This window comes from Equus caballus, chromosome 1, assembly GCF_041296265.1.
Source record: "Equus caballus isolate H_3958 breed thoroughbred chromosome 1, TB-T2T, whole genome shotgun sequence".
NCBI lineage: Eukaryota > Metazoa > Chordata > Mammalia > Perissodactyla > Equidae > Equus > Equus caballus.
In genome coordinates this window covers 135,277,561-135,297,551 of record NC_091684.1, presented here as the reverse complement: position 1 = coordinate 135,297,551, position 19,991 = coordinate 135,277,561, and the positions used below count along the sequence as shown (strand labels likewise).

Genomic DNA, 19,991 nt, shown 5'->3' with positions numbered 1-19,991 from the left:
TATTGCAATGTACTATATCAGCCAGCCAGCCAGCAAGCCATTCACCCATCTGTCTGTCCACCCACCCCTCCATCCATCTATCTGTCCGTCCATCCACTTACCCATCCATTTACCCACCCACAGATGGATATCTGTGTATCTAAAGTGCAGTACCGTGACGATTTTTACCAAATGTATTCATATGCTGCTTAACACTGTGAGATCCTAATTATGAAAGAATTCATTCAGCATTTTTATACTAAAATGCAAGAATTTCTGATTTTCTTTTTTAACAGAAATAATATATACAAAACAGATTTCCAATTAACTCAGTAAATTGGAAAATCAATTAATTAATTTAGTGATTGGCTACTGAATTTAGATTTTACCAAGAATATAAAGAATGTAAAGTGAGGTCTATCTCTCAAGGAGCTTATGAATTTAATTGAGAAGACAAGGGCTACATATCTGGTAAGTTAAATAGTCATGTACAAAATAAGCAATTAACAGAGGAAATGTTTCAGTTAAAATTTTTCCAGGGACTGGCCTGGTGTCGTAGTGGTTAACTTCCGCACACTCCACTTTGGTGACCTGGGTTTGCGGGTTCAGATCCTGGGCATGGACCTACACCACTCGCCAGCTGTGCTGTGGCAGCAACCCACACACAAAATAGAGGAAGACTGGTGCAAAGGTTAGCTCAGGGCAAATCTTCCTCAGCAACAAGAACAAAATTTTCCACGTAGTAAGGTAGTTTCATCCCACATATATATTTATGTGGGTGTTCATTGACCATTCTGTAGTCATATATGAACACCCACATATATATATATGTGTATGTGTGTGGGTATTTGATACATATATATATATATGTGTATATGTATAGGTATTTATGTATCCACATAAATATGTCAATGTTTCAACCACAGATCACTCTAGTTCCCAGTCATTTAGAAGATCTTGTTTCTAGATTTTAAGGCTTTTCTACCTAATCATTCTTATCTCTTGCTATTTATTGTTAAGATGTATATCACACTGATTGTGATAGTAAACTCATCATGTGGATAGTGGTTATGACTTCTGTGTATAATAAGTGCTGAAAAATGTCAGAGTAAAATTCCTGTATTCACTGAGTGTAAATTAAATTTATTCTTCAGTTATTACCTTTACATCTCAAATCTTCTAATGTTTAAATCTGCCTCTTGAATTGAGAATTGGCTTGAAGACTTAACAAAATAATTCAAAAAACCTAACTCTGATGCTAACAAGAGAAATTGAGTTTATCTATTATTTGCAGTTTTTCTTTTATCATCTTTAGCTGACCAGTTAATTTTAATTGGTTAAAGGTTTTTGTTTTGTTTTGTTTTTTTAACCATCTGATTTTTGATTTCCACATCGGTTTACTGAATCCTGTTTCCTTGGGTATCCTGCCAGCAGCTGGTCACGTCACAAGACCGGTTCATTGGTGAACATGATGTCAATTCAGAATGCTTGTACTCTAGATCATCATTATCAGTTATCTTGATACTTCATGATATTCAGAAAAGTGGGATGTGAGCAGTAATTATTTTGTTGAAAAATCTAAGTGTGTGATACTTTGGTTTACGCCCTGCAGACCTAGAGAAGCTAGCAAATACGATTACTTTGCAGCTCATTAATATGGTCTATATGGAACTTGATTTTAAGTTGTCGTTATGTTGTCTGACGGCCTCCCAAAGAGTATGTTAGCTTCCTAGATTTAGTTTCATCTTTTCACCTCATTGTTCAGTTTAAGCAGCAGAGTTCTGTGGCAACCTTAGGTTCTACTTTACTGCTCATTGCTCCCCTCAAGCACTTTAACGTCAATTGCTGCTTTCAGGAGATTTTTCTCTTTGTAGAGGAAAATACAGTAGATTTCCTCTGGTGTTCAAACTGTCGCCTTTGACCCATGACTCAAATCTTACCTCATTTCTGGAATTTCCTAGCATTTCCTCTTGACCATTCTATATTCTTCTGGGTCTTTAGAATACATCTTAATATCCATCTCCCCAAAACCCGTCTGTAACCATCTTCATTAAGTGAAGGATAATCAGATACACTTTATATGTGAATATATAAACAGGTATTTTTTATTCTTCATTTTATGTATATTGTTCTGTATAGTTTGTTAATTTCATATGTGTTTGTCCACTAGATTGAAAGCTACTTAATGGCAGGGACAATATCTAACCAACAGCCTGTAAACCTCATAGGAGTGTCATATACCCTGTGGACCCTAACTACAAATGTACAACATTTAGTGACATTCACTTTGGTCTCTGCAGTATTCTTTACTCATGGCAGCTGAACATACAAAGAAAACGTGATGACACGAGGTTTACATTTGTTATCCACAAGTACTTTCTCTGTATTTCCTGTAGCAAAGTCATGTATTGTGTAGCTTTGTGATAAACTTTTTGATATTTTGAAGGAGATGGAAGAGTAATAAGCCCTTCGCCTCGTAATAAATCATCATGCATCTCATCCACAACAAACGTGACAGAACTATGTGGGCTGGAAATGAAAACTACCACGAGCTCCTTATCAGCATTTGGAGATTCTTCCATTCAGACACCTTCAAAGTCCAGAATCCGGCAGGGCTGTCATAGTGCTGGCCCCAATGTATCTGGTAATGAGGGACTATCATCTCAGTTATAGGAGAGTTAAAACTTAGTAGTAGGAGTCAGGGTTCTAAAGGGATAAAGATAGCACTAGAGTAGTGCTGTACTTACAGGGCCAATCTCTAAGGCAAGGGAAAACTTTTTGGCACACACAGAACACATGGTTTAGGTTTGAGGAGGAAAGAAGCAAACTCGAATTTAGCAATTAATTTCAAATATGGAGAGCTATGGAAAGTATACTTTCTAGCAAAGATATTTGTATGTGCCAGAGTCCTCCAAATATAAGATGACTTTAGTTTCACGATTTTAAAGGTTTTTCTTAATCAAGTAATTTGTATATCATTTTCAATAGGTGATCATATTAATTTGGTGAGCTCATCAATGCCATCATTTCCTATTCTCCAACGTTCTTCTGAAGAGAAAATTCTTTATTCAGACAGGTTGACCCTAGAAAGGTGAGGACAATTTATTTTCTTTTATTTTTTGACGAGATAATACATAGACATGGTACAAGATTTGAAAGGTGCAGAAGTCTCTCTCACTCCTCTTGTTCTCCAGCTGTATGGTTCTCCTGCCTAGGTATAATCTCAGTTACCAATTTTTTATTTATCCCTCCAGGGGTATGGGGAGGAATTTTATATCTATATAATGTAAAAGAACTTGACAATACTCTGAAAGAGCTCTATAGCAATTCTAAAATATGACATTGTTCGAAATGGATTTTAGGATAGAAAAAACTTTCTGATACAGTCCTCACACAGGCTTCTGGGCCCTAGCCACTCGAGTTCCCTGTTACCTCAGTGGTCTCATCTCCTCCTAATCTCTCCTTCACTCACTCTGCTACAGCCACATCTGCCCCCTTGTTCTCTTTGAGTATATCAAGTGTGCTTACACCTCAGGGCTTTTGCACTTGCTGTTACCTCTCCCTGAATGCAGTTCCTCCACAGAGCTGTAGGCACATTCCCTTACCTTCTTTAGGTATTTACTGAAATGTCGTCTCAGGGATGACCTTCCCTGGCCACCCTCTCCAAAGCTGCAACCCCTTCCACCCTGACAGTCCCCAGTCCCTCTTCTCTGCTTTATTTTTCTTCTTAGCACTGTCACCCTCTAACATAATAAATATTTTACTTATGTTTGTTGTCTGTCTCCTCCTCCCAGAGTGTAAGTTCCATAAGCACTGGGAGTTTGGTTCAGTTCTGCATCCCCAGCACCTGGAACAGAGCCTGGGCCAAAATAGGCTCTCAATAAAAGGTTTTGAATTTAGGACTTGGTCCCCATCTTTAAATCTGGAAGGTATCTGCAAAAGAATGGTGGATGAAGGATCCCAACCCTACCTTAGTGTATAACCAGCAGACAGACCACCTCTGCTGTGCGTACCTTTAGCTTACCAGTGTGCACCTGACAGCAAATTGTTAAGCAAACTGCGTAGCTTAGCAGCGCACACCCGACAGCAAATTTTCATGGGCCATTTGTGTTTGTAGGTTGGGAAAAAGCTCTCTGGAGGGTATATGTTGTTTTGTGGAGAAAGTAACACTTGGGGGCAGTATCTCTCATGACATCTTTGCAGTATTGTTGGTTTTTGAGATTGTAATCCTAAAATTTATAGCTTCCACAAAACATTTTGAGGGATTCTGTAGTAATTTTAATCTCAGTCTTTAAAAGTCCAGCTGAGAACAGTACCTCAGCCCCTCAGTTTCGTGTTACTTGACACTAACAGGAGCCAGTATTTGTGAGACCGTGACGTAAGTCGTCAGGCACTCGTGTTGTAGCCTGGGGGGACTCAGGCAGTCGTGAAGAGGGTCCTGGGCACTTGGGCCTCTGGGGTAAAGACGCGGACTTTGATCCAGCAGAGACTTGTTTACCCAGGAAGGTCAGGACCAAGATAACCGACTCAGCTTCAGAGGCTGGTTGTGAAGCGACAGGATCACAAAGAAATCATAAGCTTAGGCATAATTTGATCAGTACCAGGATATACAGTTGAGAAAGTCGGGCTAGCAGCAAGGCACTGAGGGATCATTACTGAAAAGGCAGTGCGTAATGGTAGTGATTTTCAAAGGTGGATCTGCTATGCTGGGCAGCTCCTTAGCCAGGAGACTGAAGGGTCAAGAGTAGAATCCAGGGCCTGCCCAGTGGCACAGCGGTTAAGTGCACACAGTCTGCTTCGGCGCCCTGGGGTTCACCGGTTCAGATCCCGGGTGCGGACATGGTGCCACTTGGCAAGCCATGCTGTGGTAGGTGTCCCACATATAAAGTAGAGGAAGATGGGCATGCATGTTAGCTCGGGGCCAGTCTTCCTCAGAAAAAAAAAAGAGTAGGATCCAGCCCTGAGAAGATTCTAGATGCTTGGAAGAGCTAGCCTCTGGCTGTTCTGGGAGTTGGGGTAGGCTTGGAGTACCAGGATGGCAACCTATCAGCACCAAGTAGGAAATACAGAGGCAAAAGCGTTGTCCAACAGACATGTCAGTAATGGGGTGGGAAGTGTAGCAACTCAGGGGTTTTGTAGGCATAATCAACTCCCCTTGAGAGCACTGGCTTATCTTTGTTTGCTTGCTTGCTTTGATGGATGGCAGGGACTTATGGGGTTATGGTGTGGACAAGTGAGCCTTGGAGCTGGATCTTAGACACTGGATTTGGAATCTAAGAAAGTGACTTTATTTCAAGCTATAGCAGCTTATGTAAGAGGAGAGTTAGAGGTTTTTTTCCTAACTCAGTGATGACTGACTCAAGAATTGGATGAACTAGAATCTGGGGGTATTAGTAAGTTTAGCTATGAGAAACAGACGAAGACTGAAGCAGGAAAAATGAAACAATTTTTTTTGCTAAGCTGATGTACAAAGAGAGAGATTTTATACTAGAATGCTTACAATTTATTAGTTTATAATTTATAAAACAGAAGCACCAAATGTGGTAGTATAATTGAATGCATGAAATAAATTCTAAACACTAAGCACACATTAAAAGAATTAAACTATTATCTATTTTTTAATTTTACTTTTCTTCTATTTTAAACCAATTTATTCAGGGCCTGTATTTTTAAACATCATATCTTTGTAAACCATTAACATTCAGTTATTTCCCTATCCTAATCATTCTTTTTTTCATTATGAGGAGGATTCGATCACTTCCACAGTTTTATGTAGGCTTATAGCACTGATTTATTTTCCTTAAAGGTTACATTAGCTTGATTTTTACTGGAAGGAAATATTTCTAATAAATCTCCCTATTAGAGTTGTTCACACTCTGATCAATAGAGCTACATTTTCTTCGAAGACTCTTGAAAATCTCAGAGTAAAGCACTCCTGTCTGGCCATTTTATTACACTAGTAGAATTCTTAAAGGGCCCTGCACATATTTACTTCACATGTAATACATTATATATAACTTTTTGCATAATAGAGGCTTACTGTTTTAAATACAGCTGAAGGTATATGTTAAGGTTTCATCCTACTTTAAGCATCCTAAATGTTCTGCAAAGTTCAAAGTGAGTGTTGAATATGTAAAGATACACTTAAAATCTAAGCTTCTGAGGAAATGTTCAAAGGACCACCTTACCATTAATGAATTTCAGGATGAAATTGTTTTCATCAGAGTGAACTATAGATAGCTGAATTTCTTGCTCTTCCTAAGATATCATCCAGCTCAGGAGTCTATGATTCTATGAGAGATCCTTTGATGTGGTTTTTTTTTTTTTCTGATGACTTAGTTGCCTGGACAGTCTTTTTATCAGTGGATCGATGGCCAGGGCATTTCTCTGGTTATGTGACATGGTTCTTTGAATCATCTGAACCTCTATCGCAGAAGGCAATTACATTGAGTGTTTTCTGATGTTAAGTCAATTTTATGTGAAATAATTTATATTTGGAGGTTTTTTTAAAATACAATGAGAGCTTAGACTTAATTTTAATAATTACCCTTGTCAAAGTATATTGACTTTTATATGAATGATTTATGATTAGGTCTAAGATGCTTAGTTCATGGAGGCAAGAAATGGTTCTATTTATCTTTTTCTCCTCTCAGCATGGGAGCACAAAAATACTACTAATAATATTTGCAAGAGGAGGCAGGTTGCCAAGTCAGAACTTTATTAACTTTTTAAAATGTTTTCTAGGCAAAAGCTGACTGTATGTCCTATCATCGATGGGGAAGAACACCTTCGTTTGTTGAATTTTCAACACAATTTTATAACTCGGATCCAAAATATTTCTAATCTGCAAAGGCTAATATTCTTGGATTTATATGATAACCAGATTGAAGAAATTAGTGGGCTTTCTACTCTGAGATCCCTCCGGGTCCTTCTGTTGGGGAAAAACAGGTAATCTTTGTAGAACAATTTTTGTTATACTTAGAACTAATGTTGAGTCCTGTGGTGTTTAGATGGCAACTCAGAATTGAATAACACTTGAGAAACTAATAGATTAAAATTTTTGAAAGATTATTTGAATGGATAAAGACTTAACCATAATTTGTTTTATGAGATTCAATCTGACAATTAGTCAAATAACCAAATAACATTTATTGAGTTGTGTATTTTATTATTTCCATTGCTTTCCAGTACCATATCTTATCTGGAAGTAAATAGCAGACTTTGGCCTTACCTTTATGTTCTCTTGGCTATATTTTAAGCGTGTGTATCCACGTTAGGCTTACGTGTTTCACTTGTGATTCTTCTCAGTGCTTGACTGAGGGTAGACATTTGATACTTTGTGACTGTCAAATTACTGACTGATTCTTGTTCAGAGGGTATTTTCAGTGTGTCTATAATGGTACGTCCTGTATGAACCTGCCCAGTTCCTTTCATGAGGCTCTATTGTGGAGTGCAGCAACACAATTCCTGAGTAATTTCCTTGAGATTTGTTCATGACTTTTCTCTCCCTTCTGTTTTACTGGATAGCTTTTACAATGCCTGCAAAGAAGACCTTTTTAGCAAAATCCAAAAATGATTTTTATGTTATCAAATGATGTAGTTTAGATATAGCATTATACCTAAACATGCCCCTCTGTATATACCTAAAGAATTACCCCTTTACTCTCACTAGCCAGTGGTAAATAGAAAATACTTTTTCCCAAATCACGTCCCAGAGTTCTAGGCTCTTGTCTGTTCTCTGTGGTTTCTTGAAAGTTCCAATCATTGTAGTTTATCACCTACTATTAAATCAAGTGTTAAACTAAGTATTATGGTAGCATGAGGGAATTTGGGGGAATTATAGGATCATAGAGTATTAAGCTTGAAGTGACCTCAGAGATCAGCTCTCTCATTTTATATATGGAGAAATTTTTATATATGGAGACATAAAGTGACTTTTGCAAAGTTAGATATGTACAAACTATATACAGTGTGAATATGCCACCAGAGCAGTTCACTGAGTAGAGTGAGGAGTAAACTTTTCATACAGTTAAGGCTTTCCCTTCTAGGTGCTCCCTATTATGTCTCCCAGAGATTTCTTTACTAGTTTCTGATCCTTGGAGTAATTGATGTGTTTGTCTAGCTTCCGTTTATTCTTCAGTACCATTGCCCTTTGCCAGCCCTGGGGTCTAGTGGTTAAGATTTGGTACTCTCACTGCCCTGGCCCAGGTTCATTTCCCAGTCAGGGAACCACACCACCTGTCTGCTGGTTGTCAGCTGCATGTTGCTGTGATGCTGAAAGCTGTGCCAATGTATTTCAAATACCAGCAAGGTCACCTATGGTGGACAGGTTTCAGCGGAGCTTCCAGATTAGACAGACTAGGAAGAAGGACCTGGCCACCCACTTCCAAATAATTGGCCATGAAAACCCTATGAATAGCCGTAGAACATCATCTGATATAGTGCTGAGAGGTGAGAGGTGAGAGCAAAACAGGACCAGGCAGGCTTCTGTTCTGCTGTACACAGGGTCACTAGAAGTCTGGGATCGATTGGATGACACTGACAGCAACAAACCGTTGCCTTTATGCCGTCCTTTTAGTCCTTGAGTTAGGTGCTTTCCAGTGATATTTTTAATCTCCTTTTCTAGTTTTAAACCTAGTTTTAAACAAGAGCTGCTCCTGGTTCCTAAGGTTTTAAATCATCTCTCAGTCTGCTCTCTTTTCCTGCTCCTCCTTTTCAGCTTCTTGGAAATAACCTTTTAAGTTTTTTCAAAATAATTTGTGCCTCAAAGACACCAGTCTATCTGGCCTTCTGACCTTTTTAAAGGTCTCTTTGTTCCTTCAAGTCTAAGGGACGATGCCCTTCTCTATCCTTACCTTGGTCAAGTAAAAGCAATCTGATTCAGTCTCTTCTTCCTCTTTCTACTCTTCCATCTTTTTGTTTGTTTGTTTGCTTTTGGTCATATTTTACTTTATTTTTCACATAAGGAAAAAATTCCTGTTAAACAGTTCTAGAACTGTTCATATTGTTGCATAAAAAGAAAATGAGCCAGAAGACAACTTTCCACATTTTTCCAAAGTGCGTATTTCTGAAGAATCAGTACAATGCAAATCTGATCCCTAAAACATATGCCTGGTGCTTTCCAACCTGCTGACTTTGTCATGGAAGGGGCCTGTGAGCCTTGAGGGTGCAAATCCCTCCTGTGGCAGTACTTTAGTGCACATTATGCAAACCTGACTGAGGACTGCTGGAGAGGAGAGAAGCACAGCTGCCACCCTGTCTCCTCACGTTTGTGGTGGATGACTCGTTATCCTCTGCTAGTCAAGTCCAGAAAGTTTTCTCCGTCCCGCATTGCACAGCACTGCAGCGTCTTTAAAGCCAAGGCAATGGAACCATATATGAAAATCCAGGGCAACGATATGCCTCTAAGTTCAAGCAGCTCCAACAAAAATTTGTGCTCGGAACCTAGAAATACCCTGCTCAGATTCTGTGTGTGAAGTTTACATTGCTACCAAAGAACTCCCAACCCCTCTCTGTCACTTTGCTAGTGAAGTTCTTGCCATCTCTTCTACTTTCTATGTCCCCTGCCTGTCCTTGTGAGATCTTCTAGTGTTCTCATGATCACAGGTGAATGAATAGAACTTCTCTGTGTTTTCTTCTGATCACCCAGGACTATGGATACCAAACTCTCTGCCAGACCCTGGGATTCTGTATTCCTTTCCTTTTGATTCCTTGAAGGTTCCCACTTAGGGATTTGTCTCTGACACCTGAAAGGCCCAGCATTCATATAGACCCTATAATGGGGTCTTTGTCCTCAGTTCAGTAACGTGCTGTGCCCTGCAGAGACGGGCTGTGATGTGCCCCTAGGGGTCTGTGGCTGCTGATGGGTGATGGCTGAGCCTTCTCTTTGTCTCATTTCAGTCTGTTTAATGGGAGAACTTCTTTTTAAAAAATCTTTCGGGTCACATTGGTGTTAATATAATAATCCTTAACCAGTAGGGACTGACGAGGATTCTGAAAATTCCTCACATCAATACCTGATCTGACCAGTGGCCTCCTAGGTCAGCTGATGCCCTTCATGTGCCTCTGAATTCTTTAGAATGGATCTGTTTTTATGTCATTTCAGGTGGTAAGGGTGAGGAGAGAATCTATGGCAAAGGCAATTCACGGGAACAAGACAGCAAGATGTTTGGTTGGTCTTGGGTTTAACTGACTGAGTGACTTGTGTATTTTTCTTCCTGTTCACCTGAGCAGTCGGAATCTGAAGTGAGAGTCATAAAGCCACTATGGGTCAAAGCTTAGAGAATGCCCAAGTCACGACACATAGGGACTGTTTTACTGGATAGCTTAACAGTGTGTGAGGCCCTGGTGGAATTCTGTGGGGAGACGTGCTGCACATGAAGGTTTCTGTGATTGAAGTGCCTTAAAGGTGCCCAGAGTTTCTGAAAAATACAGAAACAGATTACATTGATCCTCCAAATCAGAGAACTTTGCCGAGACCATTTCCATCCCTTGTGTATAATTTTCAAAATTTTAAAAATATAATTCTCAGACAAATAGATAGTAATTACAGGCCAGTGTTTTAGTTAACTCAGTACGTAATGATGGAACCAGTAGGATGACAAAGCTCGTTCAAAGGAGCATAAGAGAAACTGATATATAGTCAATGAAAAGTGAAGAATGTTGGAATAAGATTGTTGTTATAAAACAGGTTAATATCCTACAAAGCAGTAAAATCATAACCCTCAGGTTATCTTTTCTTTTCTTTTCTTTTTTTGCTAAGGAAGATTTGCCTTGAGCTAACATCCATGCCAATTTTCCTCTGTTTTTTAGTAGATGGGCTGCCAGCACAGCATGGCCACTGACAGAGCAGTGTAAGTCCATGCCTGGGAACTAAACCCAGGCTGTCAAAGTGAAGCACACTGAACTTGACCACTAGGCCACTGGGGCTTCCCCAGGTTCTTGTTTCTCTTAGACAAAATAAATTACATTCCTACCTGGCAAAAATCAGCATTACATCTTATCAGTTTTCTACAAGTTAGTATATGACTTTACAGAGTTTGGGCTGTAATCTGTAGTGAATAGATGATCCTTAGGTAGGCTTGTGGACAGTGCTCTGATATGACATTGAAAGGACATGCAGTCATCCCTTTGCCTTGTTTCCAAATTTTGGTTATCAACACTGAGTAGCACCCTTTCTTCTATACTTGCGTATCACTGCTTTAGAAAATTGGTTTTTGTACCTACCATTTGTTTTTCACTTGAATATTTATATTTTATTATTTACATTATCCCATATCATTAAATGTTCTTTGAAAATATAATTTTTAAGAGCTGTATGATATATATATGAATATATGTAATAATTTACTTAATATTTCCCTTTTGTTAGACATTTACATTGTATCCTTTATTTTGCTATGCTAATGCTGTGATGAATATCCTTTTCCATAAGTCTTTGTCTGCATCTCTGATTATTTCCTTATAATAGGCTTTAGTATTTTCCGTGTAACAGGGGAGTCATCGTCATAAGGTTCGCGTGAGGGGAGAACTGAGATTGATGAGGAGGAAGGTCTATATTTCAGGGCAGTGCTTCTCAAAGTGTGATCCCTGGACCGGCAGCATCAGCAGCACCCAAGAAGTGGTTCTGAATGCAAGTTTTTGAACCCTATTGTAGGAATTCTGGAGATAGGGCTCAGCAGTCTATTTTTAGCAAGCCCTCCAGATGATTCTGATGCACACACAGAAGTTTGAGAACCTCTGTTTTAGGAAATGTAAACTTGGGAAAATAAAAGAATTGAATACAAGGCTTCTCTAATAGCTATGAGGTCGGATTGCTGTTAGAAAGCATCACTCTGTCCTAAGCCATATTATTAGGATACTGTCACCTTCTCTAACTGTTCAAGGTATTTCAAGAGCAAAGCAGGTGGAGGAATAATTTTGTTGAAAGTTTTGTCTGTTTTCCCATCTCGTTTGGCTGCTACTGTTAGTATTGTTAATAATATTGGCTGTTATTATTAGAGATATTTCATTGTTCTATAGGATAGTATTACATGCCTGACTCGGGATGAAGGCTAATTAAGGATTCCGCTGAGTCTGGAAGGATGTTAATGGTTTGGATGAAGTGACTGAGCAGTGTTGAGGCAGTAGGGTGCTTTCTAGGAAAAGAGCAGATTCTGCCAGTGTGATGGTGTGAAAGAGGAGACTGAGGAGGAGATTGTGGTCATGGGGGAGTGTGTGTGTGAGAGAGAAGGGAGAGAGGAGGAACCAGAATCACGCTGTGATGGTACATAGTGAGTGTATGAGAAATATTTTTATAAATTAAATTGGCTTGAATTGGTTTTGGTGATAGAAGTCTGGATTTGGCACTGATATAAGATGGCTGAGGTAAATGGAGATAGAAATTCATGAACTTTAAGTCTGCATTATGTTCACATGCTGATCAGCATGTATGAAGTTTCAAGGGGCGATCCAGGTTCTGGATCAGTTGGAGGCAGCTGGACAGGTAAGGTAGCCGTAGAAGATAGGAGTGACGGAGACAGTGGGTAGACCCTAACCATTAGGGAATGTAAGAGGGGACTTCTTAGAGAGAAAATTCTGTGTTTTTCAACTTGTAGCAATGTTTTAGCTTTTCATGAGATGGCAAATCAAAAATTCCAAATAAATATTACAACTGAGCAGGTCCAGTAGAAAGCATTTAGGTAGTTTGTATTTGTGATAAATAATCCTGTTGTGAATACCCTTGTACATGAAATTCATCCATTTAGTTAGTATGTTTATTCATTCATTCAACAAATATTTATTAGGTACCTACTTGTGCCAGGCACTGTCATGAATGCTGGGGATAGAGTAGAGAACATGTCAAAGTTTCTGCTCTCTTGAGCTCCTATTTTGGTTTGAGGAAGGAGATCATAAAAAGGTAAACATATAAGTAATATAATCTTAGGCAAGGATAACTGCAATGAAGTCAATTAAAAGCAGAGAAAGGAGAGAGTAATGGGGATGGGAAAGAGGAGAGCTATTTTTGATAGGATCATCTGGAAAGGCCACTCCGAAAAGATATTTGAGCCAAGATCTGAATAATGTGAAGGCATGAACCATGTGAAGTCCTGGGGAAGAACATTAAGGAAGAAGGAACTGCAAGGGTAAACCCCCAAGGCAGGAATGAATTTGTTAGGTTAGAGACAGCAAGAAAGCCCCTGTGACTGGAGCAGAGTGAATGGGTGCGCCTCAGTGATGGTAGGAGAGAAGGCGGAGGAAGAGTCAGCAGCCAAATGGTTTAGGGCCTTGAAGACTGAGGTTAGGAGTTTACATTGTATTCTAAGGTGAAGGGAACTGCCTTGAATAAGTGCCTTATCCTAAGGTTCTTAGAAGTAGAATTGCTCTTCTCTAAAGATCTAACTTTTAAGCTGTCTTTGGGATGTTCCCTGCAGTGGGACTGCATCTTTAACGTTATAATTAAATCAATGGGAAGTATGTTTTTCTTTAATATGTATAATTATATATGGTCTCTCTCTCTTTATATAGCTGGTTCTCTATCTGTGTATAGAGAATAAATTAAAATGAGTTATGCCTTAGCATGTTTTGATTTACAATAGGTGTGATACATCCATATTTCTATCTACTTATTATGATTTTCAGAATCAAGAAAATCTCAAATCTGGAGAATCTAAAAAGCTTAGATGTCTTGGACCTTCATGGAAATCAGGTATCGTAAAGCCTTTTTATTTCTTTCTTTTTTGGCAAAAGTCCAGGAAATTTGGTATTATAAAAGTTTTAAGTTATGTTCATGTTGAATTTTTGAAGAGTTACTTCACTGATTCACTGAAATTTCTAAGGTATTAAGCCTATTTATATAAGATTTGGTAATACCTTGGCAGTAAATGACAGACAAAACATATAAAACCTTTGGAATCCTTATAGTTAGGACAATTTTGTTTCTTATTTAGTCCTTTATTAACTTATCTTTTAAGTAGACGTTATCCAACCCCAACCCAAGAGCTAGGTTGTTACTAATGGTTTTCTTCTACTTAAGTGTTCCTCCTTCATTCCAAGGTAACCCCAATTCTGGATTTCACATTTATCATTCCTCTTTGGTTTTTTTTCAGTTCGTTTTATCACGTATAATTGTGTCTAAATAATATATTGTTTAGTAGTATTGTCTGTTAATTTAAAAAAGGCATCATACTCTATGTTGACATCTAGTGTTTGCTTTTTGGATACAACATTATGTTACTGAGAGTCATCTGTTTGAATAAGTAGCTGTAGTTTATTCATTTCCACTGTTGTATGTTTCATGTTGTGGCTATATGAAAACTTTTTTCTCTAGTTTATTATTGATAGATGTTTGAGTTGTTTCCTTTTGTTGTTGTTGTTTGTTTTGTTTCCTGTTAGGAATAGTGCTTCTAAGAACATTGATGTATGTGTTTCTTCCATACACCATAAGGACTCTCGAGTCTATATCTAGGAGTGAAACTGATGGGTCATAGGTTATTTAAATGTTTAATTTTAAAAGATAACGCCAAATTGTTTTCCAAAGTGGTTGTACCAGTTCATGCTCCTACCAGTAATATTTAAGAGATCTGTTGCTTCAGTCTTTTTTTTTTTTCCTTCATAAAGCTCACCTTCACCTGTGATCATTCTTTTTTCTTTTTTGAAAGATTGGCCCTGAGCTAACATATGTTGCCAATCTTCCTCTTTTTTTTTTCTTCTTCTCCCTAAAGCCCCCAGTACATAGTTGTATATTCTAGTTGTAGGTCTTTCTAGTTCTGCTATGTGGGACGCCACCTCAGCATGGCTTGATGAGCGGTGCTTGGTCCGTGCCCAGGATCCAAACTGGCCAAACCCTGGGCAGCCAAAGTGGTGTGCATGAACTTAAGCACTCGGCCATGGGGCCAGCCCCCACGTTCTTTTCAACATTTGGAATCGTCAGGCTTCTTAATTTTTGCTGATTGAGTTTGTGTAAAGTGTTGTCTCCTTGTGGTTTTGATTTATATTTCCCTGATTACTATATACTCTGGGCTTATTGTTCTGTTCAGTCAATTTGTCTACCCCTCTATCTGTCTGTCTGGATTTCTCTATCTGGTTTATTTCCCCTCCTTATTCTTCTCTCTCAGAGCATCTCAGCTGTCTTTTTAACCCTTTGCTCTTCCATTTAAATTTTAGTGTTTGAAATGTATTTATTTATGAATAGCTACATGAGCTACATACTCCTGCAGAAGGTAAAGCCTCTCCTGAGGTAGTGAGCATACATTCTGGGATGGTCCAGGAGTCCCTGCGTGTTGATAAACAAGATCTGTCACTGCCATTTGCGGTTGGTCAGGCGCAAACCTCAGTATGATCTCTGTAGGTTTTCTAACAGCTGTTAGTCCCAATTGTTTTGGTGAAAAGCTAATGTAATTAATAAAAACCTTGATAGATCTAGATAGGCCACATCTGCTAGGTTCTAATCTCATCGCAGCCCTCTCTGTGAGTCTGTCTGTGTGTGCACGTTGTGGGAGGAGTGCCGAAGACCTGGGAATTGCCCAGCTCTGCAGGCGGGTTAGTGTTGCTCTAATAGAATTGAAGTTACCCAGTTAGATAGTGGTGGAATGGGAAGAGAAATTAAAGAGTTTTGTCAGTGAGAAATATCATATGCAAAAGCACTGAGACTAGAAACAATATGGTAAGTATTTTTTACTGCTAGAAAATTTAGCACATGTTGTGGACTGGTGAGAGATGAGGCAAGAAAAGTAGGTAAAGGGCAGATTGGAGGACTTTGTACTCCTTGTCATAACAAGGAATTGCCATTTAACTTGTAGCCCACTATTTTTAAAACTATTCATAAGTATAAATGAAACATTTTATGGTAGCAATATTTTTATTAAGTTTATTTAAAAATGTATATATGAGAAATAAACATTTATCCAGGATCTCTAGGAGAACTAACATATCACTTGATCTATATACTGTGTATAGGAATTATTTACCAACCATTATGTTGATGAAAACTGCTCTATCCCTTGTTAGCTGACCTGTGTTAACTGTCTTATAATTTCAGCATACGTTTGTCATGTTGCGTGTATTAATATTAAATATTTGTACCACACAAATTATTTCTCAAGGCTCTTTAACTACAAGAAGGAAGTTTGAAATGAAAATCTAAGTCTTGTTTCAAAATATCTAACCAGTAAGCAAAAATTTGGAGTATTTCAAAGCGAAGACAGACTTGGTGACCTTAAGCTTCTAAAAAGTCAGGAGATAAACTATTGAAGATGAAACAATGTCCAACTCTAAAAAAAAGGGTCAGGTAGCTAAAAAACTAAGAGAAAATTAAGTGAATTTTTTGTCTTTGAATTTACTTCCATTGGAAATAAAAATGATACTTGTATATTTTGAAATTAAATAAAATTGATTTATGGATGTGAAGACATTCTGAGGAACGATGATAGTGTTCAAGAAATAGATTGAGGAATGGAAAGAGATGGAGGGAGGTAAAACGAGACAGACAACAGCTGAGAGACTAATCCGATAATCCTGGTGAGAAGTGATAGTGGCTTGAACGGAAGTAGTAGCAATAGGGATAATAATAGGGGGACAGATTGAATAAATATTTAAAGAGTAGAAACATCAAGATTTAGCAATTGTTAATACATGAGTAGCGAAGTATACAGAGGAATCTGGGAGGGTGACTCCCAATTTCTGACCTAGATTTTTTTTGATCTACCAGAATTTGTTCTCTCGGTAACGCTTGTGCTTCGAAAAAAATCTGTTCTTTCAGTGATATCTTTTCCTTCAGGGAGAGCTTGCCCTTTCTGTGGTTGCTTCCCTGAAAGCAGACATTCGCTCTGTCAGTATTGTTGAGTAGGAAGGTTGTCTTTGTTTAGACAGAGCAGTCTGGTTACTCTTATACACAAAGCTAAGACTGGAAAATCCAGCTTTCCTGTATGTATTAGGAAACTCTGCAGTCTGACTTGGGACCCTCTCTCTGATCAGTATGACCCATGATTGGGCTTCCAAACATTCCCATCAACTCTTCTTCTTGCTGTGAAGTTTATTAACTAATCAAGAACCATGCTCTCACCCTACACCGCCCTTTGCTTAAAGTTTCTATCGTTTACTCTATTCTTGTGACTTTGTCTATGGCTGTGATGAGTAACAGACTTTATTCTGTCAGAGATGTTATATATGATTCCAGCCTATCTGATTGCAAACCAAGATGCCCAACAATATCACCAGTGATTTTTTTTTTTAAATTACGGGTTGATACCTGTATATTAGATTTAACATTAACAATGTTTCTTTTCAGAGTTACCAAACTAAAGGGTAACTCTAAAATGTAGGCATTCTAATTGTAAGTCCCACCAGGACCAAATGGAATTGGAGAGAGGTAGTTTTCTAAAAGAAAAGCCCCAGGATTATTTGCAGAAGGGAGAAAACACCCTATTCAGGTTATACAACAATTGTGCCCCTTCATCCTGTATATTTATATCTTTCTTGAGCTCAGGAAAGTTTTATTTATTTAAATATTGCTTTTCCATTTATGTTTGTTATATCTATGTTGTTTGTCTTTCGTATCCCCATCTTATCTTTTATTCCTCTTATCTCTATTTTTTCTTAGTATTTCAGGAGAATTTCTCAAGCCTGTGCTGACATTACTCATTTTCTACAGTGTCTATTTTGCCTTTTGCTGATTCCATACGTTTCAGATTACATCACCTATTTAGTTTTGAAATGTTTTTGTCCATGTCTTGTTATACAGTTCTGTCATCTGAAAATACTGATAACCTTGTTTCTTCTTTTACAATTTTTTGTTTAATTTATTGTCATTTTACGTTAGTTAGACCAAAAATCTTAGGACAAATTTTAAAGCATGGTCAGATGTTACCTTTATGTATTATTGAATTTATAATAAACATACTTGGGTTTCCCTTCTCAAACCTGGATAGAATCTAGATGATATTTCTTGAATGTAAGGTAAGGTCAAAACAACAACATAGAAACTGGATTATAAAACTAAAAAAATTCTGTTAGCTAACATCTGCTTTGAATTGTTAAATGAAAAATTTCAAATAATACATATGTGTGATGGCAATACATAGAAAATTAATCTCTAGTGATTTTGCAGTTTATTTTTAATGTTCAGAGGAAAAAGTGTTATGTGTATGACTCATTGTCACTTAAGTACATTACATTAAAAGGTTGATGAAGCTCCCCAAAAGGACCTCTACTTCTGTGTCACGTAGAAACTCATCCCATTGTGCTATGCTTGCTACATTACAATAGTACAATAGTGGGGCTGAAAATCCTGTTGAGGTCTCATCACTTCATGGGTATAGCTTGTGCTTATCCTGACCTTGCTGTGAAAGCCTAGCTCCTCTGCTGCAGTTCAGTGCTTATGTACACGTGCATATTCCATGATTCAAGTCCTCTCGTTCTAAACAGTTAATGTCTACCTGACTAAACATTATCTATCTGTCCCCTCTCTCTTTTTTTTTTTTGGAGGAAGATTAGCCCTGAGCTAACTGCTGCCAATCCTCCTCTTTTTGCTGAGGAAGACTGGCCCTGAGCTAACATCCGTGCCCATCTTCCTCTACTTTATATGTGGGACGCCTACCACAGCATGGCTTGCCAAGCAGTGCCATGTCCGCACCCGGGATCCGAACCTGCGAAGCCCAGGCCACCGAAGCAGAACATGCTCCCTTAACTGCTGCACCACCAGGCCGGCCCCTGTCCCCTCTCTTAAACATTTCCACTAATAAAGAATATCACCCTCTACTGGGGATCCTAGATCCTTGAGTTATTTCCATTCAGACTCTTGACTGCTCTCAGGATCCTGCAGTATAAATGGAATTAACAAGGGAAACTTAGTATCATTCCTTTTCCTTGCTTCTCTCAGAGGACAGAATTGCTTGGTCAAAACATTGTGAGCTTATGCCTTGGGCTCATAGTAAGTTTCTGTTTGGCAAGTAGTATGTATACTTCTTGTTATCTTCATGGGACCTGGCACAGTATTGGGCACTTAGAGAGGTCCCAAACGACGGACTTGTTGATTACTGGATAAAATTTGCTTCAAATATTTACTATTTTCAAATTATAAAATACGTTTCTTTAGTTAATTTTCACAAGTTAAATGACTTCATGTTATCTGCAATAGAGGAAATAGAAATAGATTTTTAAATGTCTTCATATAAACCTGTCAGTGAATCCAATGACTCTATCTTTTATTTTTAGGGTTTTTATAACATGCATGTCTGAGATTTATGGCTGCTAATCATCCCTTCCTCATTTTTTAACAGATTTCTAAAATCGAAAATGTCAGTCATTTGTGTGACTTGAGAGTTTTAAATCTTGCCAGAAACCTTTTAAGTCATGTTGATAATCTTAATGGGCTGGACTCACTAACTGAACTTAACCTGAGACATAATCAAATCACTTTTGTGGTGAGTATTAAAGTAGAATCAATATGTGATCCCTGGCTTTTCTTTTAAGGAAATGAAATAAATGTTATAGCATTGCTTTATGCAAAGTAAGAATCAAAGGTAATTTAGTTTTTTCTGAATTTAAATTGTGGATATAATTATTAAGCTTTATAATATTTTGATTTGGGAAGTGTTAACATGTTTTCCATTAGAAAGAGTATAGAAGTATGAGTAAATGAATCAGCTAGTGTAAATGAACACTGAATCCTTTCCTGTTTTGTCCTGGGTGTTTTAATAAGAAAGAAGGTTATTGGTGACTGAAAGTTGATTAATTGTTGCACCAAGAGGAGAAAGGCACAGAGAGGAGAGCTTGAGCACTGTGAAAACATGCATAAATATCATATCCCTTGCAGTTTTTAAAGAGGCAACTTGGTTTAGCAGAAAGAGCATTGCATAGGGCTTCAGAGGCCTAGTTCTGGTCTCAGCTTCATCTTTCATGAGCTGTGTGACCTTCGCTAGATCACTTTAACTCTTAAGCCTCAGTTTACTGTTCACTAAAATAAGGGCATTTGGGCTAGATTATCTGTAGGGTCCTTTTTGCTTGTTGACTCTGAAAAAAGACTTAAAGATGGT

The 19,991-nt window shown here is 38.1% G+C and overlaps 1 protein-coding gene across 10 annotated transcripts in view; it reads left to right on the top strand.

The window, feature by feature from the left end:
- LRRC49 (leucine rich repeat containing 49) overlaps positions 1-19,991 on the top strand; it is a 137,485-nt gene that overhangs the window by 5,651 nt on the left and 111,843 nt on the right. For 3 of the 10 annotated variants that reach the window (XM_023654519.2, XM_005602958.4, XM_023654529.2), the window contains 5 exons: positions 2,426-2,623; positions 2,968-3,070; positions 6,724-6,927; positions 13,600-13,666; positions 19,236-19,379. In XM_023654519.2, the coding sequence (XP_023510287.1) occupies positions 2,515-2,623; positions 2,968-3,070; positions 6,724-6,927; positions 13,600-13,666; positions 19,236-19,379 (627 nt within the window). In that variant the 5' untranslated portion in view covers positions 2,426-2,514. The remainder of the gene's footprint in view (positions 1-2,425; positions 2,624-2,967; positions 3,071-6,723; positions 6,928-13,599; positions 13,667-19,235; positions 19,380-19,991) is intronic. The other 7 variants (XM_001495228.6, XM_070269277.1, XM_070269280.1 and 4 more) reach the window with 3 other exon arrangements.